This window comes from Siniperca chuatsi, linkage group LG3 (genome assembly GCF_020085105.1).
Source record: "Siniperca chuatsi isolate FFG_IHB_CAS linkage group LG3, ASM2008510v1, whole genome shotgun sequence".
In the NCBI taxonomy this organism is placed as follows: domain Eukaryota; kingdom Metazoa; phylum Chordata; class Actinopteri; order Centrarchiformes; family Sinipercidae; genus Siniperca; species Siniperca chuatsi.
Window position 1 is genome coordinate 1,803,329 of NC_058044.1, and position 27,301 is coordinate 1,830,629.

The window sequence follows — 27,301 nt, forward strand, 5'->3', positions numbered from 1 at the left end:
TTTATTAAGCTTGCTGACTTTCTCTCACCACCCACCCTCTCTCTCTCAGGTTGTCCACCAGTATACATCAGCTGCACAGTTTCCGCCTGCTGTTGAAGGAGAACAGGTAACAGAAGGCGATGTTCCACCTGGCCAGTAGGCGGCGCCACAAAGAACTGCAATAGTCTCTCCTCGCCCAGAAGAAGGCCTTTTTCACGGACATCAGGACCAGCAGCGAACCCAACGACATTCCTACAAACAGGCTCTGCCAATGATCTCTCTTTTCTCTCCTTCCTCCTCCTCCTCCTCCTCCTCCTCCTCCGTCTGGTAGATCATGAATGTTAACTCCTCCGCCTACGTCAGAAAAGCCTCGAGGTTCTGAAAACTTCGCCTGACGTCTTTCTTTTTTTATTTTTATTTTCCTCTGCTGTGAAACTTGTCGGCCGGTGACGAACTCTGACCTTTTTTCATTTTGATTTTTTTTTTTTTTTGGTCTCTTTTGAGAATCAGCAGGTCGGTTGTGACGTTCGACAGCCTGAAGGAAATAAGGAAGGAAGTGATGTAACAGGCCGTCGCATCCTGTCGGATTTTACACTCGTGAACCTGAGTCAGACCTTCGCGGCTCTTACGGATGTGGAAACACTTGGTCCTGAGACAGGACTCGGGACCCGGTCGGGACAGACCCGGTTTGTCCGGATAAAAGCTCGTCCGAACCGTCGGGACGCCGCTGCCTGAGTTTTTGTTTCTGGTTTAGTTTTTTTTTCCCTCTCCTCTCCTCTCTCGCCTTCTCCTGTTGTTTGTTGCTCAAAAGCCTGAGGATCTGGACCAATCAGCTCGTGTTTACCATCTCAGGCCTAATTTATGTCCGCTCGCTAGAAGGTGTGTGTGTGTGTGTGTGTGTGTGTGTGTGTGTGTGTGTGTGTGTGTGTGCGTGCAGACGGATGTGAGAAGTTGCCACTAGCCACATGTTGCTGGGACGCAGCTGATAAGAAGTCTGGCGGGTAGTCGGCCGTTTCTGCGGACCTTTGTGACTTTGAGGCGCCTTCAGACGAGGCGACGCCGTGTCGACATCTTATGTGCGAAGCGTCCACACGGCGCTTCCCCGTGCGGGTTTCAGCGACGACGTGAAGCGGAGCTCTTCTGTCCAGTCCAGCTGTTCAGGATCTAACCTTAGACTAACTTCGCCTCCTGTTTGAGCGGTTTGTTTCGACGTTTCCCAGCTTGTAAAAAGGTTTTTCTGTTTTCGCGACACGCTGCTCGGATGCAAAGTGAACGTACGATGCGTTTGATCAATCAGTGTCGCCTGCTGAGCTGAATCGGACCGATCAGGACTCCGTATCAGTGTAGTCACCAAACTCTCCTCGCTCATTAGATACGTGGCGTCGTGTAGCGCCGCTGCTCGTTTCCCCTGAATATTATGTCTCACGAAAACTGAATCGTTTCTTCTGACGTTAGCGGAGGCGTTGTTTATTTATCCCTTGAGGCGGGGCGCTTTCGAATAAATAAATCGAATTAACTCAATCAATACGAAAGGTTGTTTATGCACGACGTGTGAAAAAATGTAAAACGTTATGGAAACAGAGTTATTACAACATGACAAAAAGTGGAAACTCTGGATCCAAAGTCGCCTCAAAGTCCCGTTTCCTCTGCTGCTCACTCCGAACACCGACGCCGGAGGCCAATCGATATGTGTGAGTTAAATATCTGATACCAATATAATGATTTTAGACATTTTTAAAGAATTGTACCGATCTGGAAGAGTTACAGTTGAACTGAAGCCGTGACCCGTGCGAGGCGCGCAGTGCTTCAACACGGAACTGTTAAAACGTGGCCGGTCAGTTGTAGCCGCTGTGGCTAGTGGACGCCAACGCGTCTGTGTGAGCGCAAAGATCACCGAAACGTCACGTGACCTCGCCGCACTGGACGTTTAATAATCAGTTCGGCTCGTCTGTAGACGTTTCTCAGACGGATTAAACCGAACGCACGCGTTTAACCGCCGCGCCGCGTGATACTTCTGATTTAAACAGATTTCATTCATTTTTAGCAAAGGAGCTGAACACAGTGTGGGAAGCCGGACGCTTCGGTGGTGTTTGCACGTGTGTGTGTGTGTGTGTGTGTGTGTGTGTAACTGTGTGTGTAGATCATCAACAGTTGCAGCTATAAAATAAGACTTGATTCCACAGTTAAATAACCATAAACTTGATACAGTAGCAGATTTTCGCTCCTGTGCGATAATTAACTAATGATTCTTTTTGTGTTTGGATGAATGTTGCTGCCCGTCCGTCCGTCCGTCCGTCCGTCTAGTTGCTGCTGTATATTTTGTAAAAGCGCCGCCTAGTTTTCTCCAGCACTGTTTTCGCTTCAGCCATGTTGTCTTAAAGCACGACTTCGAATCGAGAAAGATTTATTAGATTTATTTAAACAGAAAAGCTAGGATTTATTAGTTTCTCTTGAGATTAATTATTGCTTCAGTATTTTATCTCGCGCTGTGAGTTTGAGTGAACCGGACGGTGCGATGGCGGAGGGATTAGGGGGGTTTTAATAGAGCGTGCTGGCAGACCAGCAGGAGGGTGGAGGTGTTTCAGCAGCAGATCCTCTGGGACCAGCTCACTGCAAAAAAACCTCCTCCTTTAAGGGAGAGTCTGGTGGTGGTCTGTATTTTTCTCACATGTTCAGACTCAAACCAACAACACGTCAGTCCGTCTCTCAGTGCCGTCTCACTTCCTGTCTGCGGCTCTCAGCTGCGAGCCCGTTGGTTCCTGCTGAAGACGTAAATCTTTAAAAACTCCTCACAGATCTGTAGTTTCCTGTTTAAAAAGGCTCAGTAGTTTCCTCAAACAGCTGCTCGCTGTAGTTTTTATCAAACAGGAGGAAACAGAGCATCTGTTGGGGACTATTTCCAGCGGCGGATGAATCCACATGTGGTGCTGTAGTGAGTGTTTGGGGCAGCAGGACGGTGTGTGTGGGGCGGAGGCAGAATAAACTACAGTGTGTGTGTTCATGGTGATGAAGGAACATGTCACCCAGTGCAGCAGAGCGGCTCGCTGATGAGTTTTAATAGTTTCTGGACGACGATGGAGGAAGAAGATCCATCAGCTGCGATTCACACACTGATGTTAGCTGAGACGTTCATGATGGTTTGGTGTTTTCACGGGGTTTGTTGACAATAAGAAAAATACAGAATATCACCAGACTCGTACTTTAACAAGGCGTTTCTTGGGACAGCGATATCTTGAAACAACTGAATAGACGTGAATATCATGATGGACTCCTGTAACGATCAATAAGCAACGGCAAACAAGCAAAGGACGCAGAGCGGGTCTGCGTAGGTTTCTGAAACCTGGGTAGAGCTGCCACCACAGCTGGGTGTGATGGGCCGAGACACCTGTCGTGAAGTTTGCTATTCACACATTAAATTTCTTAAAATTCGACTTTTTATTTCAGGCAGCAAGTCGAGGCTTTGTGAACTGAGCTCGGTAATTATAGATGTTGTTGCAGTCGGCCCCCAGTGGCTGTTGGAGGAACTGCGGGTCGGTGTGTTTTGTTCGCCGACGCTCTTCGGCTGTGGCGTCGCAGCTTCGGGGAGTTAAAGAGTTATATAAGGTATAGTAAAGAGTTTAAAAAGACGACGCCGGCCTCAGCTGGTGGACAGACGGGTTTATGAGGCAGATTCAGTCACATTTTGACGCTTATTCCAGTCTGAGTTTGTTTTGCTCAGCAGTAAAATTATGAAGTGGACCAAAGAATTTTAAGTTAACTACATTTTTATTTAATGTATTTTTGTTTGTTTGCGATGATCAGGAAGTCTTTTTACTTTACTGATTCTTTGATCGTTTGGAGACGCGATGTTACGATAAGTTCATACAGTATAAATGAGGGTTAGGCTGAAATATTACTTATATATTTTTTGGCTGTTTTTAAAATCTGAAATAGGATTAAAAAGGAATTAAAAGTTAAAATATGAAAAGCGTGGCCGTGTCGCGTGCCATAACGCTTCTGTTTGCGGTGGTGGTTCATTAATGTTGTTTAAAATATTTTAAATATCAGCCGCTAGCAGCTTTAGTCCCAAATCAGGTTCCTCTCTGTTTGCCCTGAGCTTTGTCTCCCAGGCTTCCTCCTCGCTACAGATCCCTCCTCCTCCTTTCGGCCAAACCCGAATCATAACGCGAAGCTTTAGATCGGTAGAGCTTGTTATGGTCCGGCATCTAAATCTGAAAAATCTAACGATCTGTTGGAGGTCAGAGCGGGAAGGGGCGAGTGAAACAAACGGCAGCGGCGGGAGCCGAAGGGTCAGACAGGAAACAGGAAGTTGAGCGAAATATCTGCTGATTGTGTCAAATGTGAAGTTTTGAGCCTGATGGCAGAGAGGAAGCAGCTTCTCAGTTGGTGTTTTTGAGAAAGATGGTTTGCGTTCGTGTGGATCAAACTGTGTGTGTGCGTGAGGATACGGAGGCCCGAGTGTGACAACTGAATCATGGAAAAACTTTTTTCAGTGAGTCGATCATAACGGATTAAATAATTGATTACGTTTTATAAAGTGAATTTGTAAAAGCTTTGTTTAAAAAGTAATGAAATAATTCTTAAATGTGCCAGTTGACAATTAAGTTTGACTATTCTGCCTTTTGAATGATAAATTCATGGATTTGTAAAATTATTTTTTAAAAGGCCTTTAAATTTAATTTCAATTTGTTGGTTTTTTTTTTAATTCAGTTTTATCCTTTTTTTTGGTTCATTTTAATTTTTGAAAACGTTTTTTTTTTTTTTTTTATCTTAAAGTAAATCAAATGTGCGGAAAAGTGCGAATATAACAAAAACTATAAAAAAAGAAAAATGAAACACAAAAAAAGCCTTTTTGAAAATAATTTACAAATCCACTTCGAGGCTCATTGATTTATTCGTCACGTAAACACAAAATAATTAAATTAAGTGACACATTTAATTATTGTATCACTCTTTCAGTTTTTAACTGCACCATTTAATTATAGTAACTAGTAACTAAGTAACTATATATATATATATATATATATATATATATATATATATATTTTCTAAATGAAAGTCTAAGCATTTGAATCTTTTAAGCAACTGAAACCTAAATGTTAAATTTATTCTCTACTGAAAACTTAATGTTAAAATTACTGAAATATTTTACTTTGAAAACCATCTGAATTTATGTGGTTTGAATTCCCTTCTTTGATTTCATAAACTTGATTTTATTTTTTATTTTTTTCGGGCTCCGAAACTGTCCGTTATTCCAAAAACTGTATTTAAGTTGTTAAGTTCAACTTTTCTGTTTCAAATCTAAAACTTTTACGTCAAAAAATCTGATCGGATCGGTTGAATTCAGACGCTAAATTTCAAGATTAAACTTCTGACTTAATGCGTCCGAAGTGCCAAAGTTAAGAGCCTGAATGAAACTGACCTTTTCTATCTAAGTTTGTGAAGTAAAAAATAAATAAATACAATTTTTGAAATTACAAAATTTTAAATAATCAACTGGAAATTCAGATGGTTTTTCAAAGTAAAATATTTCATTTCAGTGATATTAAAATGTTAGTAAGTACTCAGTAGTTCCTACATTTCACAAATATTCAGTTGCTTATAAAATGTAAATGATTACGATCTTTTTTTGCTTCCATACGTTATCAGTTATAACTAATCCGGACAGTTTATTATTATTATTATTATTTGGCGTCACCTTCCAGCCTCCATAAGACCGAGTCTGTCTTTGTTTGTTCGCGGGACGAGTCTGCATGCCTTCCTCCGAGCCTCGCGTGCCCTCCAGCAGCTGGACGTCCCGCTCGGTCCGCTCGGCCGCCTTAAAACTAAATCGCTTTTTTGGAAAAAGACAAAAAAAACAACGAATCTGCTTCAGATCTTCACGCTCTTCATGTTGAATCCAAACGTGTACAGTTTGTCGAAGGCAGCACGGGTTGAAGTTTTCTTTCTTTTGCTTTCAGATCTCTATGAATATATATATATATATATATATATATATTAGTTGCACCACGTTGATGTGTGTACCTGTTGAGTGTATTTATATTAAAAGAGGAATAAATATTTCATCACTGTGACTCTGTTTGGTTTTTGTCTACAATCTCGAGAAAGTTTCCGACTGATCCAGAGAAAAACAATATTTTCTTTACACATTTTATTTTTTCAGTCATTGTTAGACGTTTTATTCGGGGGAAAATACACTTATTCCCTTCATTTCTTGTCTGTGTGTTTGGAGGTTTGACCACGAGTAGCTCTGCTCCGCTGACTGGCCGTTGGTGGCGGTAACACGCCAAAAACTGTATAATGTGGCGACAAAAGCAGCGAAGAAGAAGAAGAAGAGCTAGTGAACACTATTTAAAATGTTTTTAAAAATCGTCTTGATTATGTGGAAGGAAATATATTCACACTGTGTTTTAGGTGAGAAACACTGAACGTAAACAAACTGTTTACAAGAAAACTCCACAGGGCAGCTTTAGGTACAGAGCTGGAGTCAGGACGTGGTTAGCTTAGCTTAGCATAAAGACTGGAAGCAGGGGGAAACGGCTAGCCTGGCTCTGTCCAAAGTTCAACAAGACAAAGAGTCTACGGTAATGCTAGCTGCTCTGTGAGGCTATATTAAATGCTAACATCAGCACGCTAACATACTCACAATGACAACTCATGCTGATGTTTAGCAGGTATAACGTTTACCGTGTTCACCGTCTTGTGTTCCTACACATCGTATTTTTGTGGTGTTTTTTGTGTTTATGATCGGAGAGCGACGCGCGGGCCCTGGGAACCGAGGTCGTCCGGCTGCGCGAAACCTCGGAAATCTGGCGATGAACTCCATCTCCAGGAGCGTTGTCTTCTGTGTCCGGCAGAAGTCCACTGAGACAGAGCGAGAGTTATTGTGAGCGAGGACCAGAGTTTATTTTCTCAAAGACATCCTTATCCACAGAAAGCTACAGAGAGGCCGGCGTCCGCCAAGTTTCCTTGTGTAATGGCAAACGCTCAGGTGATTGGTTCATAACCAATCAGGGATAGCCGGCCCTCTGAGGAGGAGCCTAGTACGCAGGGTTGCCAACTTGGCGACTTTGTCACTAGATTTAGTGACTTTTCAGACCCTCTTAGCGACTTTTATTTCTAAAAAGCGACAAATTTAGCGACTTATTCAGACCATCAGGCGAGAAATATAATCAAATATATTGTAATTCATTCCCATGCTCTTCCTCGTCAGTGTGCGGCAGCTTCACTCTGTCTCTCTGGATTAAGATGTTAATACAGGTTGGAAATATTTAAATAGTTCGTTTGATCCTCTCCCTCCCTTTGTAGATTTTTATTTATTTATTTTCTTTACTTCAAATACACGATGTCCCCCGTAGTGAGTTTGTGATTATTTGGGTGAAGATTTCTCTATCTACGTTTTTATATGTCTTAAATTAAGGTGATCTCTCCCTCACTGCACTAATCTGTATGCAAATTTATGCGTGATGACATCATTGACATGCAAATGAGCGTATGACGTAATCTGGCGATTTTTGGAGCTAGCACTAGCTACTTTCATTGGGGGGGGAAAAAAAGTTGCCAACACTGCTAGTACGCAGAGGAAGTGTTTAAAAGATAGTTTGTCTGAATTAATGAATTCACACCCGTCGCGTTTCAGATTTGTACGTACGCCTCTGCGATCTGAAGGAAAAACTACTTTGTGCGAAGAAGAAGAAGAGTTTCGTTCTTTGCGTCTCAGTTCCTACGAACCGGATGTTGGTTACTTATTTAAGGTTTCTGAAGGCTACATGCTAACATTTTGTTTAGCAGTAAACTCAAAGTCCAGCTGAGGCTGATGGGAACGTATTTGGTCATAAACCAAAATTAAAACTTCGAACCTGATGATGGCGCTAGAGGAAAAGTCAGAGGATGAACAAAGTCACTGGGATTCATCCTGAGGGGAACATGAATGTGTGAACCAAAGCTCACAGCAACCCATCCGGTAGTTGTTGAGATATTTCAGTCTGGACCGACAGCTCTTTAACTAATTAACACGTTATGTATCTGGTTTGTGTCATTTTGCTCAGTCTTTACCCAAAAGGATGAAACGAAACAGAGCGTTTGTTGCGATGACGACCAGAAGGTCATTTTATTTGTTACTTTTTGTGTCGACACGTCACAAACACACAAACACAGAACGAGCTCAACAACAAAATGCGTGACGTCCGTGAGTCTCAGCTGTACAAATAACTTACAAAACCTGCGTCTGTTAGAAATATAAAGTTTTCTGAACGTTGTTACAGAAACGTCAACGCTGCAAAACAAAGTCCGTATTTAACGAGTCAAATCTTAAAATCACAGTTGTCCTGATTGTTTCTTCAGATTTTTTAAAGTTTGACAGGTTTTGATGGTTTTGTTACTTTCAAGAGTTTAAAAAATTTTTATGTAAAAACAACAAAACTTTTATTTATTTATTTAAAAAGAGGTCAAATTAAAACTCAACCCGAGATCAAATCACTTGTTAATATGTGGAACATCAAAACAACACAGCTGTGTTCAGCTGGTTATTGATATTTACAGGATATTGATCGTGTTAAATCAACAAACAGTGCACGTGTGTGTGTGTGTGTTGTGATGTATTTCGTTTTACAGGTTTTGTCTCTTACAGTCAAAAAGGATAATTCAGGAAAATCAGTGAAATAGTTTATCGGCCTCCGTGTTTGATAGAAGTCAAAAAGTACAAGTCGTTCACAAGCTAGAGTTTAACGTTAAAAAATAGACTTAATGAACCTTTACTCAGATTGTCTGGAAATGTGGACGCACTCACCAGGGCTCCTTTACAAAATGCCTCGAATTAAGCGATCGAACAACTGCAAGAAATCTTAAAATAATCGCAGTAACATCTGGAGTGTTCGAGTTAAGTGGGAATAATTATTCTAAACAAAATGAAGACTGCTTGAGTAATCCTCGTTGGGAAAAAACTCCCCGAATGATCAAGAAACGCTGAAGCAGGGCTCCTACACAGAGTTAGTCCGGGAGACTTACATGTGTTTTTATTACAGAGAAACCGAGCGATTAAAAACACTTGATGGGCCTGATTTCAGCGTATTGATGGACGTTAACTTTGGTGGTTTCAGACTTTTTATATTTTCCTCCCTCTGTGAAATGTGGACGGACTCAGAATCTTGAAATGTCACAAGACGTTTTGGGCGTTTCGCTTCTCAGAGCTTCATCCCGGCTCTTCGGTCACGTCGGCAACAAATCACTTCATCCAATGAACGGCTGTGGTCGTGAAACGTGCTTCGTCGTTCACGCTCCCCTCAGGATGAACTGTAATAACTCTGCTGATCCTCTGACTCTCCATCTAGCGCCACCATCAGGTCGACATGTTAACGTGTCCGACACTTTGGTTTCTGACCGAATACCTGCAGAGCTGATGGCACTCCCATCAGCCTCAGCTGCACTCTGTGTTTACTGCTAACTAGCTAATGTTAGCATGCTAACACGCTAATCTAAGATGATGAACATTATACCTGTTAAACATCAGCATGTTAGCATGCTGCTGTTAGCATTTAGCTCTAAGCACCGCTGTGTCTGAGTGCAGCCTCACAGAGCTGCTAGCGCGGCTGCAGACTCTTAGTCTTATTATGACCATGTGATGATCTATAAAGCACTTTAATCCCTTTTATCCACTTCTACAGATTTAATCCAATCCACAGCAAAGTTTGGTAAATATTTAGACGTGTTTTGCCTGATTTTTCAAACCATTTTTGTGTAATTGGTTGCTAAATTAAAAGCGAGTTATCTTAAACGCATTCTGAATTCTCATACGACAGATGCAAATATCGACTCCTGCAAAACGTGATGGCATTTCACCTGTAGGTGGCACTACAGCAGCTCGATCGATTTAAATGATCTTAACTCGGCCGTTATGAAACCGACTCGCTTGAAAATGCGTACAGTTCATCTCTGATCAGGATCTGGTCGTTCTCCAAACCTCAAGGCCTCCATCAGCAAATCAGCATGATTTTCTGTCACTGTGAGTACTTTTGATTAAAGATGCTCATGCAACAGAAACATTTTATTTACTATGACTGGATCTATTGTTGGAGTGTTACTGTGTACTGGAGTGGCCTGAGGGGGCGCTACAGTATCTCGTGCGGTGAACGACGTAGGCCAAAACATTTGATCAACCTGAAGACGACCCGTGTAGGAACCCTGTTTAACGTTCTGGTATTTCCTCTAAATTCTCTACTGCGACTCTAACGAACTTTTACGTCGGTGACGATGAGAAACACAATAACCGATCGGTGTCAAAGTGCAGAGTGATGCTGTACAGTGAAGAGAGGGATTATGGGTACGGGTGCAGCTCCCGGCGGCGGCGGCGGCGGCGGCGGCGGTCAGGCGCTGTTCGTCGCTGTTGGTGTGCACAGTGAAGCTGCTGTGGCGGCTGCCCCAGTCGTAGCAGTCGGAGGAAAGACTGTGAGAGAGACGAGAAACTGTCAGTCAGCTGGTTTAATCATTCATTCAGTTATTATCTATAAGACGTGTGAATGTAGCCACGTTTCATGTTAGCCTGTGATATATTTAATCGTCAGTAGTGGGAAGTAACTAAGTACATTTACTCAAGTACTTAAGAACATATGTGAGTGTTTCCATTTTCTGCTATTTTATACTTCTACTCAACATCTCAGAGGGAAATATCGTGCTTTTTACTCCCCTCGACAGCTGGAGTCTCTTCGCAGATTCAGATTAATAATACAAAATATAATCAACAAATGTAGTAATATTATAGATTTAAGATAAAACTTTATCGATCCCTGGAGGGAAATTCACAAGCTAGCAGTGTAAGTAATTAAAATGAGCTGCAGCATTAAAGTGATGAAACCGCTCTCATGTCTGTCCATTAAATTTAAAGCTACAGCCAGCTGCAGGTTAGCTTAGCTTAAGCTTAGCCCAAAGACATTACATGTTGTCACTTGATCCATTGTTAATATGAAAATATTGATTATAGCTGCTTTGACAAAATTGAATTCAGATCACTACAACAGGGAAACAGTGATGATGTTCGTACCTTGCTGATGCATTCTGGGGAGGGATGCTCCACGCCAGGTCATCGTCACTGTCGTACCGACGAGGGTTGTCAAAGAAATATCCTCTGGAGGAGAGAACGTGGTTCGGTATCCCAACAGTGCTCTGTGGAGACCGAGAGTCATCATCAATGAAAACTAAACACAGAAGCTCTGCTGATCAAATCCGTCGTCTAACATCAGCTGTGAAAACTGTTAATCGTCTCAGAAACAGGATTTCAGCAGATGTTAATGACTCTGAAATACAGGACTGGAAAAGTTTAAATAATTACATTTTTACAGTGCAGTCATGTAGACGAGATGAGCAAAGCCACTCATCAGTTGTTGTTGCTAGCAGCTCTAGAAGCTATGAGCTAAATGATAATGTCAGCATGCTAACATTTACCATGTTCACCATCTTAGTTTAGCATGTTAGCATGCTAACAGCTAATAAGCAGTGAACAAAGTACAGCTGAGGCTGATGGGAATGTCGTCAGTTCTGCAGGTTGCTGAGATATTTCACTAAAATCCATGGTTAACCTCATGGTGGCGCTAGAGGACAAGTCAGCAGGACCGACCCGACCCATTGCCATTCTTAAAGCCAAGCTGCGGCTAAAAAACAACCGGCTGCAAGTACTGCAGAGGTCAGAGGTCACCTGATCCTGCCGGGAGGACTGACCCTTTCCTGAGGCGGCCGTCGGACCCTGAAGAAGAAGACGACCAGCGAGGTGGGCAGCAGCTCCCAGACGAACAGAATCACCCCGAACACGATGTAACCGGCGTCTCCCAGCGACGACCGCAAGTCCGCCTGGAGACGCACAGACAGGTCAAAGGTCAAAGCGCTTTGTAAAGTCCTGACTTCTGTGTCACCAGGACGCTCTCTTCCGATTGAAATCATATTAAAGAAGCAGTGAAGTCTAAAAAAAAAAAAAAACCTCACCTGGTCTGAGACGTTGTACCAGTCATAGTCGAAGGAGTTGATGGTCTCGATGTCGGTGAGGGCGAGCACCACCAGGTTGTAACAGGCCCGCGACGCGTACAGTAACACCACCATGATGCCAATCAGAGTCACCTGACACACCGAGGTCCCCTGCACACACAGGTATTATTCATTATCATTCATTGTTATTGGCATTTACATGTAAATATTGGGGCTGTTGTGTGAAATCCTTCTCCAACAGTTGTATGAAACCAGTCCTGTATTAGCTGTGAGGCTGGCAGACGGAGGTGAGGGCCTGAAAAGGTTTTGACTGACCCGGCTTCTTTCAGAAATCTACAGAGAAACCTGTGACTTTACCTTTGACTCCAGGTAGATGTTGGCCAGCGACATCTTGGCGACCTTGTAGAGACAGACGGACAGCGAGACGGCGCAGAGGACGAACAGGCTGTCGTTGATGGTGACCCTCACCAGGACGATGGTCTTGACGTCAGCGGCTGTCATTTTGACCAGCAGGGCACAGACCAGATTAACCACCAGAAAGAGAAGACTGACGCCCAAGAAGACCAGGTACAGAGGAAGTCTGGAGGAGGAGAGACAGGGACAGAGCTGGTCTGGATCCACAACAAAGTACCATCTATAACCTAAAACTACAGTTTAAACATGGAGGCACGTCTAAAACAGTCACTACTTTTATAGAAAAGACAGTTTAACTTTCATGTTCGGTCTGATTCATGACTTTGGAAGTTTTGGAGTTTCATTGTGGAAACAGATGAACATGAGTTATTCAGTCAGAATGAGTTGGTTGAAGAAGTTACCTGTACTTGAGCAGTGCAGGTGTGTACTTGGACTTCGCCTTAAAGTAAACCTATGAGGGGAAAAAAGAAAAAAGATGGATTACACACTTACAGCTGGATGTTTTTCTTTAGCCTGGTTTCAGACTTCTGAATCTCATTCAGTGATTCAAATAGATCTGTTTTTTTGCCCCTCGACGGTAGTTCCAGAAACGATCTACCAATCGGCTTTAAAAAGACTTTACTGCTGAACTTCTTCCTGGTTTCCCCCATGACACCTGCTGTGAAGGCGGGCAACCTGTGTTTAATTTCCAGCTGCATGTTAATGCTCCGTAGACGATGTACCCTTGTGATTTTGGCGATCCCCCAACCGTTCCTGTAGTGCGACCGCTGGGTCATAATTCCTCCCTTGTACCCAACAAATATTAAAATCTAAAATATGAATGGCCATAAAATTGACGGAGCACATTCATGCTCGTCAGTCGATGAACCCTTTTAATTTTGAACACTACGTAAACTTTCTTTAGCACAAACCTCAAGATAAAATGTCAACTCTGCACACAAGATATCTCATAAACTGACTCTCATGGAAAGACTTTCTCTGAATCACATTTCTGTTTCCGAGTCAATGAACACTTCCTCGTGATCTTTCCTCTAGCCCTCAGCACAAACTTTCCAGTTTTAGCTCCCCTACTGGTTCCCTCTTATGCTGTATTACAAGCTCGGACGTAAGGCCTCAAAAACTCAAAAGCGACAAGCTGGGGACAACCACTTGTTTTGATTCCCTCGTGAAACAGAAGGACACAGTTGGTTTCTGCTCACTCGACTACATAAAAGAACTTAAAACAAAATGAAGATCAACAGCTTCCAAAGTCTCTGCAATATAACCGCGATATACTGTATATGCAAAGTCACCCACAAACTTTGGGCTCATGAGACAAAAGTCAAAGTGTGGACAAAGGAAGTAGACCGCAAAAGAAGCACAGAGAGAACATTTGTTCCTCATCGTCTTCCTGCAGTTTTAAGCACCATCAGCATCAATTATTTCCAATGAAAGGTCTGATATCATTTGAGCCTGGCCTGGGACACAAGTGGTGCCGGGTCCAAATTATATTATATTTTGTTTTAGACTGGGTCGTACTGTCCTTGACCCCATTCGGTTTGGGTCTCATTTTTTGAAAATGAATTCACGCATGTCATGTTACGTTTTCCACAGGTCTGTTTCGATTCAGGACCCATGAGGATTTCTACTCTCTGTACCCGAACGCACATTTGGATGTCACTTAATGGACCCAGGGGAACTGTTCTCTGCAGGAGAGCTGTAAGCTGCCAGTGAACTTCATGTCGTTTTGTCGGATGGTCGAACAGCTTCAGAAATCCCGTCCGACTGTGTCCGACAATTTCTGTAACTTTCCAAAACCGACAATCTGACGTTCACACCCGCTTCACGCCGTGATTGGCCAGCTGTGTGGAGGTGAGAAAGGAGCCAGGGTTTGAACTTCTCTCTCTGGCTCTCTCATTTAATTCTTTACACAACTGATTTTGTCTCTCTTAATGTGTACAAATGAGTGCAACGCCATGGATGTCTTCCGGGAGAGAAAATGTGCCCCTCTCTATTCACTCCGTCTTCGAGTGTGGCCGTCCGGAACAACTATAAACAGCTTTGATTTCTGTGGTCGTACGTCGTACTAACCACTTCTTTTCGAGCATAACCCAGCCCTTAGACGCCAAACCTTTTGGCTGAGAAATGTGGAGGTCGGCGGTTCAATCGGTTTGGAGACACACCCACAACAACAGAGCCCAGGTTGGATACCGTCCATGATCGTGGAAGATGCCAAATGTTTCGAGAGAGCCAACAGTGTGCAGCTTTTAAATCCAGCAGCTCATTTCATCGATTAGTCCCTTCTCTGACTGAAGGTGCCCTCATTAGGGAAATAGGACACCGAAGTGTTTGGTCGGAATAATAACCTGCGTCATCTCAGCTCCCAGGAAGCTGCTGCTGGTAAAGTGGCTCATTTCTATTCTGAAAAGAATCTTTATCTTCTGGTCTATTTCAGAATCCACCAGCTGCTGTGGATGAATGGGCGAAGAAGAGAGGCAGCTGCTGCACTGATCACCCCGAAAAGCTGACTGAATTTATGACTTAGCTCACTCCGACATTATACGATCCACCCAACAACGGGACGGTGCAGGTTGCATCTTCTCATGTTTGTTGCCATTTAACCCAAAACAAAGACCCTCAGATTGGCTGAATGACTGCAGGGGCGACTGTAGCTCAGGTGGCAGAGTGGGTCGGCCATTTCTTGTAGGGTTGGTGGTTTGATTCCCAGCTCATCCCGTCCACAAGTACAAGTGTCCTTCAGCAAGACACTGATCTCCAAATTTCTCTCGATGCGACAAAATCATCTTCTAGATGAAGGTAATGAATCGAGACAAATCTGTTTTTGGCCATCAGCACGGACAACAATCATCGTTAGCCTTGAGTGTACAACAGACTCCTCACTTAGAAAATCAGTGGAAATAAAAGATCAGTAAAAACAAAGCCACTGGTCATCCATCCTCTGTAAAGTCAATCACCAGCATCTACGCGTTTGGGAACCCTGTGGGTGCGTCGGTTTTTATCGGTCAACTGGAAACAAAACCACCAGCAGCGACCAAAACATAGAACTCCTTGGAGCAGTAAAAACAAACAACGTCTGTAACCAACAAGTCAATCTCGAGTTCTCACCGTATAATTCCTGAAAGATGTTTGTATGCTGTTAAACAAGTTCAATTCAATTTTATTTATATAGCACCAAATCATAACAGAAGCTCAGGGCGCTTTTCCTATGGAGCAGGTCTAGACCGTACTCAAATCCCACCATGAGCAAGCACTTGGCCACAGTGGCAAGACAAGAAAAAACTTCCTTTAAGAGGCAGAAACCTTGGACAGAACCAGACTCAGGGCGGGCGGCCATCTGCCTCGACCGGTTGGGTTGAGAGGGGGAGAGAGAGACCATACAGTAGCACAATGCAAATTCCGCATAGAGAGAAAGTAATAGTAACGGTAATGATGATGGTACTAATATTAATGTTAATAAAAATAATAACAGTAATAATAAGAAGAAGAAGAAGACTAATAATGATACTTGTAGCAGTGTGTGTTGAGCAGGAACATGGAGGCATTAGGTTACGGATGGTACAGGAGGGTTATGTTGGTGAATAAGCTTGTATTTTCTGGACAGATTCTACGAAATCCAAATCACAAAGTATCGGTGTGCGGTTTGGTTATGAGCCATTTCGTTGTGTAACACGAAGTTTTATTCTCTCTCTGACTACGCCAAGTAGAAGGAGACAGTGTATCCAATTTGTTGCGTTAGCCTGGCAAGCTAACGGTCAGTAATGGATAAAATAAAGTAAAAATATATGTTTGGGTGTCAGTTATAGGCCGCGGTGCAGATATATACGCTATATATAGTCAAACACCATTGGCTGTGAAGGCTAGTTTTATGTTGGTATGATCTGGTAGCACAGTTTCAGAATTAGCTGCTGCATAACGACACGCCAGAGTGCTGCTCCGCTACGATCTTTTCTGTGACTTCTGATCCCTGAATTTCCCTTTTTAAATTAAATTTAAGTAGCGTTCATTCTGTTTCTTCTATATGTTCAAACCCAAAACAGTTTAAGAGTTGCTACTTGCATAAGTTGACTTAGAACAACCTGTACGGCAGCGTCTATCTCATCCAAAGCTTGTCAAATTTTTGTGGCCTTTTTTCTGTTGCTATTTTTCATGGACGTAGCCCGGTAGCTACGTAGCTATGTAGGAAGATGACGTCTCCATTGTTAATCCCACCTGTAAGCTCTTACTGGTTGATTGTGTCTCCAACTGCTGGATATAACAGCAGCACAACACCACATGCACCACAGCGTGACAGGTTCTGGTCTCGTGCATCATTATAGAAGCATTTCCCCCAAGTTTCAGCCCAACTTATTTGGTATTTTTGGAGACTTTAAGATCTGGACTAAAATTCTGATTAAGTTTGGGCCGTTTTAAACAATACTAGGCTGCACGACTTGAGTTCATATTGATGGACACGCTGATAGGTCCAGCAGGGTTTAGGAGGTTAAGGAGTAACTTAAAGGCTGGAAAAACTGTGTTTCACTGCCCTGTTGCATCACTGATGGGTGTGGTCAGAAGTGTGCACCTGTAACCACACCCAACAGTGATGTCACAGTGTACTGACACACCCTAGAGTACACTTCTGCATCACTGCAGCAAGGAGAGAAGTTAAAGCACTGGAGCTGCTGTTATGTTACTCTTTAAAGAGCATTGTGGACCAGACTTTATGCTACCAGTGTCACCAGTGTCTCCTCCACCAGTATCCGTACCAGACTCTGCTCCACCAGTACCAGTAGCAGTGTACCCCTCACCTGTGCACAGTAGAGGTTCATGAGGCTGAGCGTGAAGAACTGCAGGCAGACGGGGAAGCAGTAGAGCAGCCAGAAGGCGAAGGGTCCGAGAGCGTTGGCGGTCACACAGTCTCTGAAGTAGAAGGAGAAGAGGAGGGCGCGCAGGGCGGCCCACAGCAGACACAGGAACAGGAAGGCCGTCTGGTAGCTGAAGCGCTTGTGTCGGTATCGCAGCACCAGCCAGAGCTGGGCGTAGACAAAAGCAAAGAGCAGCGAGTAGAAGATGGTGTAGGCGATGGTCAGACCCAGCTTCACGTAGGGGGGAATGGCCGGCGTGATGGTGGGAGGGGGAGGGAGGTGGGAGCCGTTACCGGCATGCTGCTGCTGCTCCTGTGCCGGGTTCCCCTCCATCGCCTCCCCATTCATCATCCCCTGTGTTCCCCAGGAGAGGAAGGGAGGGAGAGGGGGCTACAGACGGAGAAGCAGCCTCTGATCTCCGGGCGAAGGAGAAGAAACGTGTCTCGGCTCGTTAAGACGGATCCTTCACATACATCGACTCTCCTCCAGACACACCGTCTGACTCACAGGGAGGAGGAGGAGGAGGAGGAGGAGGAGGAGGGACACCTCCCCTCGTTTTACCGGTGCCTGGTGGAGAGCTATTGGTGGCTGTTGGTCACATGATCACACTCCCCAGCAGGCGATTGGCTGAGCAGGAGGAGGGATGCTGCAGAGAGGAGAGGAAGGTGGAGAGATGGATCTGGAAGGAGAGAGAGGTAAACTGGGATCTGTGGTCCCACACACACACACACACACACACACACACACACACACACACACACACACACACACACACACACACACTCTCTCGCTGTGTCACAGCAGCATCATACAGGCGGCTTCGACTGATACTGGTTTTTATTGGCCAGTGTCAGACAGATTGGTGGATGTCGATGAAAGTGTTTTGCGGCAGCAGTTACTCACAGATGTCATTATTTAAATGCATTTTTTTGGGAAATGTTTTTGTTTGAATGAATGAATGAAATGATGATAAATGATAAATGATTGAACAAATGAGTGAATGAACAAAATGAATAAGTGAACAAGTGAATGAATGGGCTGATGGATGAAAGAACAAATAAATGAAATAACAAATGTTTGAATAAAAACCAAGTGAGTTATGAATGACTGAATGAATAAAAAAATTAACCGAATGAACGGATGGATGAATGAATAAAGAAATGAATAAACAAACTAAATGATGAATCAATGAATGAATGTGACTGAAAGAATGAATGACTGAATTAACTAATTAAACAAATGAATACCCGAATGAATTAAACATTTATCAGGCATTTATAGGGAATTTGTTTTCTACAACGTACCTTGAAAAACAGATATTAACACAGTACGGACGTCCCAAATCATCGAAAACATCAAAAACAAAAAGCACACACACACACACACACACACACACACACACGTTAGATATCTACCAGACAGACCACTGGCCAGTTGTGACACAGGGTGCAAAGCACTGGTTCCAGGTCCAGTTACAGTTATTTAACCGTGCGGCAAAAGCTCATCTTGGCCACTTCACCTGTACGGTAAAACTAAATCCTCACATGTGAAATGCAACCGTGCTGCCATTTTCCCACGACTACAAAAAAACGACAATCTGAAGAGTTTATTTCTTGACAACAGCGTGCAAAGCAATAATTGATTTAAATATAATTGTTTTTAATAAAATTAAATAAAAATAATAACTCGTTTTGCATTCAAATCTTGCTTGAATTTATGATCCCCTGAAGCTAGGCGTCAAGCTAACTACGTTAGCTAGCAAGATTAGCGAGCTTGTTAAAAACAGTCACACACTCGATATTCTATTAAAGCTGATTACTAACTTCCTACAGGGCTTTGCTAAAGAAAAACAACATGAAAAGCTATTAGCTTCCTCCATTTTGGACACTTCGGTGTAGCTGCCCCTTAACGGTCAACACTTTTAAGATGATGGTGTGTATTCGCCTGTCAAAGTTCAACCAACGTTAAACTCTGCCATAAGTGAATCCTCTGATCGCAACAATGTCGTTCAAATTAAGTACATTTCTGTGCAAAATGTCCTTGTTAAAAATGCTAAATAATAATTTATTAGAGCCTCAGCAGCGTCTTTAAATTTGTCCATGTTCCTGCCAAAAAAAAATCCCACAAATTTTCTAAATAGAAAAAAGAAATTAAGTGATTAGCATCTAAAACAAGATTTAGATCCCTGGACATGGAGTTTACACACCAGTACAAGACACCGACCATGTTCTGCAGTAAATATAGATTTAGCATCAGTCAGACTGGAGTATGAATGAATGGCCAGTATCGACCCTGATATCAGTCTAACTCTAATATAGCTCTCCTCCTCCTCCTCCTCCTCCTCCTCCTCCTCCTCTTCTCTCTGCAGTTTTTCCTCTCTGCTATTATATAACAAGCAGGTCGTTAGATAATAGAGGATGCTGTGCAGCTCATCTCAACATGCTGACGACAAAGATACACGCTCCATTTTTATCCACCGCTCTGCTTCTGTTTTTGCCTTCACGCTGTGAGATGACCTCGATTTGAACCAAATAATTTAAATACTGTAGATATTTCTCTCAGATCATCATTATCATTTACAACACCTTTTACTTAATGTTTAAGCTTTTATTATGTCCTCTTGTAGCATTCGTTGTATCTCTAACTGAAGATGACTGCTAATTACACAGCAGTCGTGTTAACTGATTATCCTATAGATAATATACAATACTCCTCTCTCTCATATATATATATATATATATATATATATATATATAATACAGTCTATGGTATATATGTATATGTTATATATGAAGGCATGAGGAAATTGCTTCCTTTATTTAGGAGATTGTAAGCAAAAAGACAATTATACAATCAAATTATGCTTTGTCATATTATGTTATTTTACAGTATGTCTAGTTGATGCAGATTATATGGTAAATGGACTGTACTTATATAGCTAATATATATATAATTAATTAGTTACTTATATTTCTAGTCTTTTCCGACTACTCAAAGCACTTCAACTACATATCACATTTACCCCATTCATACACTGATGGCATACTAAGTGCTCATCAGTTCAAGGTAACTAATCATTCATACACTCACACACACCGGGAGTGTGTCTTGCCCAACGACACTTCAACATGTGGGGTAGGGGAAGCCGGGATCGAACCACCGACCTTCCGATTGGTGGACAACCAGGTCTACTACTAAGCCACAGTGGCCCTATAGTATTAATGCTTTTTTAATTATTGTTATTATTTACTTGAGTATTTCTACTCCACTACATTTCCGAGGGAAGTATTGTACTTTTTACTCCACTACATTTATCTGGCAGCTTTATACTTTAAAAAATAACAAAAACATATAAACCTAGTAGTTAAAACTAGCTAACCGTGTATAAAGTAGTTAAAACTAGTTAACCGTATATAAACCAGGTAAAACTAGCTAACGTATATAAAGCAGTTAAAACTAGCTAACGTATATAAACCAGGTAAAACTAGCTAACAGTATATAAAGCAGTTAAAACTAGCTAACGTAGAAAGTAGTTAAAACTAAACCAGGTAAAACTAGCTAACAGTATATAAAGCAGTTAAAACTAGCTAACCGTATAAAGTAGTTAAAACTAGCTAACAGTATATAAAGTAGTTAAAACTAGCTAACTGTATATAAAGCAGTTAAAACTAGCTAACCGTATAAAGTAGTTAAAACTAGCTAACAGTATATAAAGCAGTTAAAACTAGCTAACTGTATATAAAGCAGTTAAAACTAGCTAACTGTATATAAAGCAGTTAAAACTAGCTAAGCGTAGAAAGTAGTTAAAACTAGCTAACCGTATATAAAGTAGTTAAAACTAGCTAACCGTATATAAAGCAGTTAAAACTAGCTAACAGTATATAAAGCAGTTAAAACTAGCTAACTGTACATAAAGCAGTTAAAACTAGCTAACCGTATATAAAGCAGTTAAAACTAGCTAACCGTATATAAAGCAGTTAAAACTAGCTAACTGTATATAAAGTAGTTCAAACTAGCTAACCGTATATAAAGCAGTTAAAACTAGCTAACTGTATATAAAGTAGTTCAAACTAGCTAACTGTGTATAAAGCAGTTAAAACTAGCTAACCGTATATAAAGCAGTTAAAACTAGCTGACTGTATATAAAGCAGTTAAAACTAGCTAACTGTATATAAAGCAGTTAAAACTAGCTGACTGTATATAAAGCAGTTAAAACTAGCTAACCGTATATAAAGCAGTTAAAACTAGCTGACTGTATATAAAGCAGTTAAAACTAGCTAACTGTATATAAAGCAGTTAAAACTAGCTAACTGTATATAAAGCAGTTAAAACTAGCTCCAGAGCAGCTACAACAGTAAAATGCTGCTCTAACGTTGATGCATCAGTATTAATAATCTAATAATCTCAGATATAATCAGAAATCACTCAGGAGACATTTTACTGCATAATGAGTACTTTACTACATGAAGCTGAGAATACTTGTGTACTTCTATTTAAGTAGGACTTTGAATGCAGGACCTCTACTTGCAATGCAGTATTTTTTACATTAATGTAATGATACTTTTACTCCAGTAAAGGATCTGAGCACTTCTTTCACCACTGACTGTAAGATACTGTGATAACATGTCGAAATTACATGAATTGGTTTTCAACAGGGTTCAAGAAAATTATTAAACTTGAAAAAGAAACATGTTTTTCTGGTGAACAAATACTGTTCCATCTTTAATAAAGAATAAAAAGCGAGTTTGTTGGACGTAAGAATTACAAGTTAATAGTATGTAGGCCTATGTATTTGTACACAGCAAAGTGCTTTTTTGCCGTACTGCCAGGACTTAATGCATCCCGACAGAACATAAATATTGTAAAGCTCCGTGAGGATTCAGGGAAGTGGTTTTTGTACTTGTTGTGCAGAGCCGGCAGCTGGTGAACCCACCGAACCCCTCACATTATTCCTCCGTCTGACTCCAAGTACGCACAACACAACACAGATACAGGAAGATTCACATACGTAAAGGATGCAGTCGCACAGTTAGACTGTGTCCACTAGACGGCGACGCCGTCCTGAATCACTAAACCAACATGCCTCCATAGCAAGGTTGTGCTGTATCTAATAGTAGTGTAAAGCTGTATCATGCACCATAATGTTTCAGCTTGTTCTTTGAATTTTTAGTGTAAAAACTGTAATACAGATAAATTAAGTTATATAAAACTCACAGCTTCACCTAAAAATGTTTTTGCATGAAAACAGCACACACCACATATAAAAAAAAAATAGTAGTAAACAAATCACATGTTCAGAGGAAGTGGAAAAATAACCTTTTCATTTATTTCATTTGAGTTTTTTGCTCAAATTAATTTAAATTTTTTATTTATTTTTTTTTGGGGCAGCTACATCTCTCCTAAATGTTAGTGTTTGGGTCCAGCCTGTTGTTACTGCCATGTGCAAACTTTTGTTTAATGCAGACACATTAAAACTTTATGTTCACACCACACAAACTTCAACAACAAGACTTCCGGTCGTACTTTGGTGCCAAAATAAAAGCTTCCATAACGCTTTTTCTACTTTGAAACTTAAAAAACAAAAACATGAAACAATAAAATACAAATACACACCATAGACACGTCTTTTGAGATATTAATAGTAATAAAAAAAAAGGTCACTGTTCCTAAAACTAAAGGCCCCACCTATGTAAGAGGACTATCTGCAGCTAAGACCTTTATTTTGAAAAACGTTGACCGGAAGTCGTGCGGTTGTATTTAACCCCCTCCCCGGGTCGCTGCTCCTCCATCCACTCATCCCTCCCTCCCGCCTCTCCGTCACCTCAGTCCGCCGCTGCATCGCTCGTGTCGCCCGCCGTCCTCGCCTCCTGCCCGGCTTTCTTCACCGGGGGAACACCGCTGCTCTGACTGTGTCTGCGGAGCGTTAGAAGGAAGAAAATGAGTCCCGGGTCCCGGAGCCCGTCGTGGGTCTGGTCTTGCTTGCTGAGCCTGGGCGCTTTGAGCCTGGCTCTGGAGCTGGAGGAGCTGTTTGAGTTCGGGGAAGGAGCCGGGGACCAGCAGCTGCAGCCCGGCTCGGACTCCACCGCCGAGCTGCCCCTCAGCGGATCTCTGTTCTTCTTCAGCGAAAACTTCGACAAAGTTTATGTGAGTTTGACCTCCAGCTGATGGCGTTTCACGACAGATTTAATCCCCAAAGTTCACTCATCAAAGCCGAACAAGTGCTCAAGAGTTATATATATAAAAATATATATAAATATATATATTAAAAAACCCAAAAACTCACTCAGTTTTAAAGCTTAACTCCAGTTTAAGCTGAAGTGACTCCGGACTGTTCGCTAATGTTCAGACTAAAAATAAATCAGCATTTCAGAAATAAAACAACAACAAATCGAACTTAAAATGACTGAAATTCGCTTTGAATTTATGTCTTGAAGATTTCTATCGATTATTCATTTCCTCATTTTATATGACTAACCTTAAACATTTCACTTATTTTGCAAAACAACAACTACTTTTTAAAAAGTAGGCCTATGTTTGTTTTTGTTTTCCTGCGTCCTAACGTGAAAAAACAGGAAAAAAATCCACATAATTTTGGCATTTTCATCATTCAGCAGATGTTTAATAACCTGATGAACCACTTATCGAACTAGTGATTGACTCCGGGAACTGGATCGATTCATTCCTCAACCTAAAAATCCCTGTAAACAGCTCATATCAAGGCTGGGGGAGTGTGCCTGGGACACTTTACATACCCAACTTTTAGGAGATGAACTCTGCTCTGATGCTAGTTTAAACTAGTTTAAACTAGTTTAAATTAGTTTAAACTAGTTTAAATTAGTTTATTTAAGACACAACTTAGTTACAGTAAGACGCATGTTTATATGCTCTGACGCTGAGGACATTTTGAAGCTTTTTATAAGGGATCTTTGGTTATTTCGTGAATCTGTCTCGACCAAAATTAAAGTGATTTTTAAAAAAATTCTATTTAATTATTATTTATTGATCCAGGCGGCTTGATTGATCTATCTGTTAAGCGCCCCTTTCAATACAATCTTCACTTTCAGTCGCTTTGCCTTCTCTCTGTTTTGTTTTTTGTCGACACCCGATAAGGTTTTCTGTTTCAATCAGTGAGCGACACCTCAGCTCCTTTCAATTCTGACACTTCAGCTTACGCTTCAAATCCTTTCAGGTCTCTTACTTTCACATTTGAACATCGACAATAAAAACATTCCTCATCTCTTCTAACTCCCACGGCTACTTCAACTGCTTTCAGTGCGTACACTTCAAACGCTTCAACTGATATCGTCTTTCGGTTTTTATACACTTGAAGTGGCACTAAAGTCTTTCGGGGGCTTCCACTTCAACTCCAGCTCCGTCTTTTTTAATTTACGCTTCAGCTTCTTTCTTTGCTTACGCGTCAGCTCCTTTCAACGCTTCCATTTCGACTGCAACTTCTTTCAGTGGCTGTATTTCGACTGCCACGTCAAATTCAGCTCCTTTCGGGAATTTCAACTATTTCAAATGTTCGGCAGAGAGCACGTGTCTGATTGATTGATTGATTGGTTTGATCAGTGGATTGACTGATTGACTCTGTGCTCTGTTTGTTTGTTTGTCACCTGATAAGGTTTTCTATTGGCCGCCCCCCCCAGGTGTGTTTCCCTGCGGTCGCAGCTGCTGCTTTGGTTTCAGATCCACATCGGTCCTGCTGGTTTCTGACTCTGATTGTTTTGATTTGTGGTTTTGTGGTGAAACGTTGAAGCGTCGGTCTGTAAACAGTAGTGATGGAGGAGGAAGCACTCAGATCCTCTGCTGCAGTGAAAGTGTGAGAGTGTGATCAGGAAACAGCCCTTAAAGCATTAAAGCAGTGCAGCGTCCCTGTGGCTGCTGTGCTGTTATATATTCTATCATCAGATTATTATTCCTCGTGCATTAATGTAAAGCAGGATGTTGCTGCTGCAGCTGGTGGAGCTGGAGCTCATGTTGAACCGGTTTGTATCGGACTGCAGCTGATGATGCTTTTCATTCTGGATCCATCTGCCGATTCTTTTCTCCGTCGATCCATCGATCGATCGATCGTTCGGTTTGGAAAACGGTGAGAAACGCCGTCACGACGACCCAGAGCCCAAAGCGACGCCTTCACCGTGTCGTCGTGTCCGACCGACAGTCCGAAGCTCGACGTTATTAACAAACATTACAGTTATTACAGTCGTTCAGAGGAAAAGCAGCAGATCTGCACATCTGAGGAGCTGCAGCCAGGAATAAATAAATAAATAAATAAAAATATATATATATATATATATATATATATATATATATATATATATATATATATATATATATATATATATATATATATATATATATATATAAATAACCAGAGCTGTCAGGTACATGTAGTGGAGTAAAAGTAGAAAGTGGCATGAGAAGGAAATACTCAAGTAGAGTACAAGTACCTTAAATTTGTACTTAAGTACAGTACTCGAGTACATTTACGTAGTTCGATTCCGGCGCTGCAGAGCAGACGGGCGGAGCTGCGGGTGGAGGTTTGTTGTTTTGTTCGCTTCACCCGGAGAGACAGGCGGAGGTGTTGGGTTCTCTGTGAATAAGGGAACAGATGCTGGAATGTGAGTCGATGAAAAGCCAACACAGATAAGCCTTTCATCAAGCCGACACACACACACACACACACACACACACACACACACACACACACACACACACACACACACACACACACACACACACTGAATGCATTCCTCAGGTCATGTGACGGCTAATCCAGATTGGAGCATCTACACATCTGCTCCTGTTTCTTCACTCTTTTTCTAATTCAGTTCAGTTCAGCTTGGTTTTATTGTCTTGACGAGTGAAAGAAAAGAAAGACTGGACCGAGCACAGCTGGTTTACCAAAACGGCCCCTGGGGGCCCCGATAGCCCGAGGTTCACTGTCAGTTGTTTATGGTACTTTTTAAATGCAAATTTTGTGGTGGAATTCGTATTCCTACAGTAGCTTGTGAACTAAGGCGGGCCCAGCGTCGTTACCTAATGATTTGCTTTGGAGAAGGGGCCCCGTGTCAAAATCTAGTTTAAGACTTTTATTATTTTGGCTTAGAGCACATTCCTAAATAAAGCTGTGTTCAATCGAATGATCACAAACGAACCGACGCACGGAAGACTCGGGGTCGCGTTAGTAACGTCTCGGCGTTGGAGGGACTGGTGACAGCGCAGAGTCCGGGAAAGGGGGTGATGTGGGCGGACGATAGGGGCCCAACAACAAAGTTTTGCCCCGCGGCCCCCTTTTAAAGAGTAATCTGGCCACGCCTGCGAGTTTCCATCCGCCCGCCCGTTTTTTTTTAATACGCGTTTTGAATTTGTCGGTCACGTTTGAATCGTCTTGGCTCGCGCACGGTTCTAGGCAGGTTTTACGTTCGTCGGGTGTTCACGCTGGACAGGAATCCAGAACTGGACTGGACTACACGCTGGCGTCGCTGGTCTCCGAGGGGATGAAGTGCGCTAATGAGACGATAGCATGGATTATTATTATTAATGCTTCATCAAGTCCATATTTCTACAAGTCATGGGTGAACTTCTGAACAAGGTCTAGTTTAGTCTGCTCCCGAAGAGGACTCTCTCAAAGTCCACATAAAGCGTGCGATAAATTGCGGGTTCGGATCGATATTTTTATAATAGCAATATATGAAATGACGATGTGAAAACCATACGGAAGCTGTCTCTGATGGAGATGAAGCCGTTTTTCTTTGTGAAGATTATTTGGCCGAATCTCTTTGAGTTTGAGCGCCGTCCGTCAGCGCGCTCGCCGTATCCTGTCAGTGCAAAACTGTAAAGTACATTAATTTCCTCTATGCTGAAATTAGTTTTCAGTTTACAGAGTTGGGGAAAAAAACGGAAGAACTTGGGAAACAAACACCACAAAATGTTCATTCGGGAACGTTAAACCGCACTTTTCCTTTCGCTGCGCTTTGACTCAAGAAGCTGCTGAACCTCGTCAGCAGCCGGGAGCTTCTCTGTTTCCGTCTCTTCGCCATTTGTTTTCCATCCCCCTGTTAAAACAACACTCCTGTCTCTACAGGAAG

At 42.1% G+C, this 27,301-nt stretch overlaps 5 protein-coding genes across 14 annotated transcripts in view; 3 read left to right on the forward strand and 2 right to left on the reverse strand.

The window, feature by feature from the left end:
- Positions 1-5,841, forward strand: part of ero1b (endoplasmic reticulum oxidoreductase 1 beta) — a 28,989-nt gene extending 23,148 nt beyond the window's left edge. For both annotated transcript variants that reach the window (XM_044189381.1, XM_044189380.1), the window contains exon 16: positions 50-5,841. In XM_044189381.1, coding sequence (XP_044045316.1) covers positions 50-110 — 61 coding nt within the window. In that variant the 3' untranslated portion in view covers positions 111-5,841. The remainder of the gene's footprint in view (positions 1-49) is intronic.
- The window catches only part of LOC122873028 (NACHT, LRR and PYD domains-containing protein 12-like), a 1,034,258-nt gene that overhangs the window by 756,798 nt on the left and 250,159 nt on the right, over positions 1-27,301 (forward strand). The gene's annotated exons all lie outside the window — the stretch shown is intronic.
- LOC122873033 (NACHT, LRR and PYD domains-containing protein 3-like) overlaps positions 1-27,301 on the reverse strand; it is a 573,599-nt gene that overhangs the window by 463,768 nt on the left and 82,530 nt on the right. The gene's annotated exons all lie outside the window — the stretch shown is intronic.
- Positions 9,462-25,766, reverse strand: gpr137bb (G protein-coupled receptor 137Bb). 2 transcript variants are annotated; one of them, XM_044189394.1, is made up of 8 exons: positions 25,661-25,766; positions 17,151-17,853; positions 12,765-12,814; positions 12,307-12,529; positions 11,950-12,099; positions 11,689-11,817; positions 11,015-11,136; positions 9,462-10,420 (listed from the first exon to the last, which is right to left on the reverse strand). In XM_044189394.1, the coding sequence occupies exons 2-8, from the start codon at positions 17,556-17,558 to the stop codon at positions 10,192-10,194; spliced, it is 1,311 nt and encodes a 436-aa protein (XP_044045329.1). In that variant the 5' UTR covers positions 17,559-17,853; positions 25,661-25,766; the 3' UTR covers positions 9,462-10,191. The 2 variants fall into 2 exon arrangements, with proteins under 2 accessions (XP_044045329.1, XP_044045330.1); XM_044189395.1 differs by lacking the exon at positions 25,661-25,766 and having other exon boundaries at positions 10,207-10,420; positions 11,666-11,817; positions 17,151-18,313.
- LOC122873027 (nidogen-1-like) overlaps positions 22,985-27,301 on the forward strand; it is a 41,551-nt gene continuing 37,234 nt past the window's right edge. For both annotated transcript variants that reach the window (XM_044189263.1, XM_044189265.1), the window contains exon 1: positions 22,985-23,351. In XM_044189263.1, the coding sequence (XP_044045198.1) occupies positions 23,145-23,351 (207 nt within the window). In that variant the 5' untranslated portion in view covers positions 22,985-23,144. The remainder of the gene's footprint in view (positions 23,352-27,301) is intronic.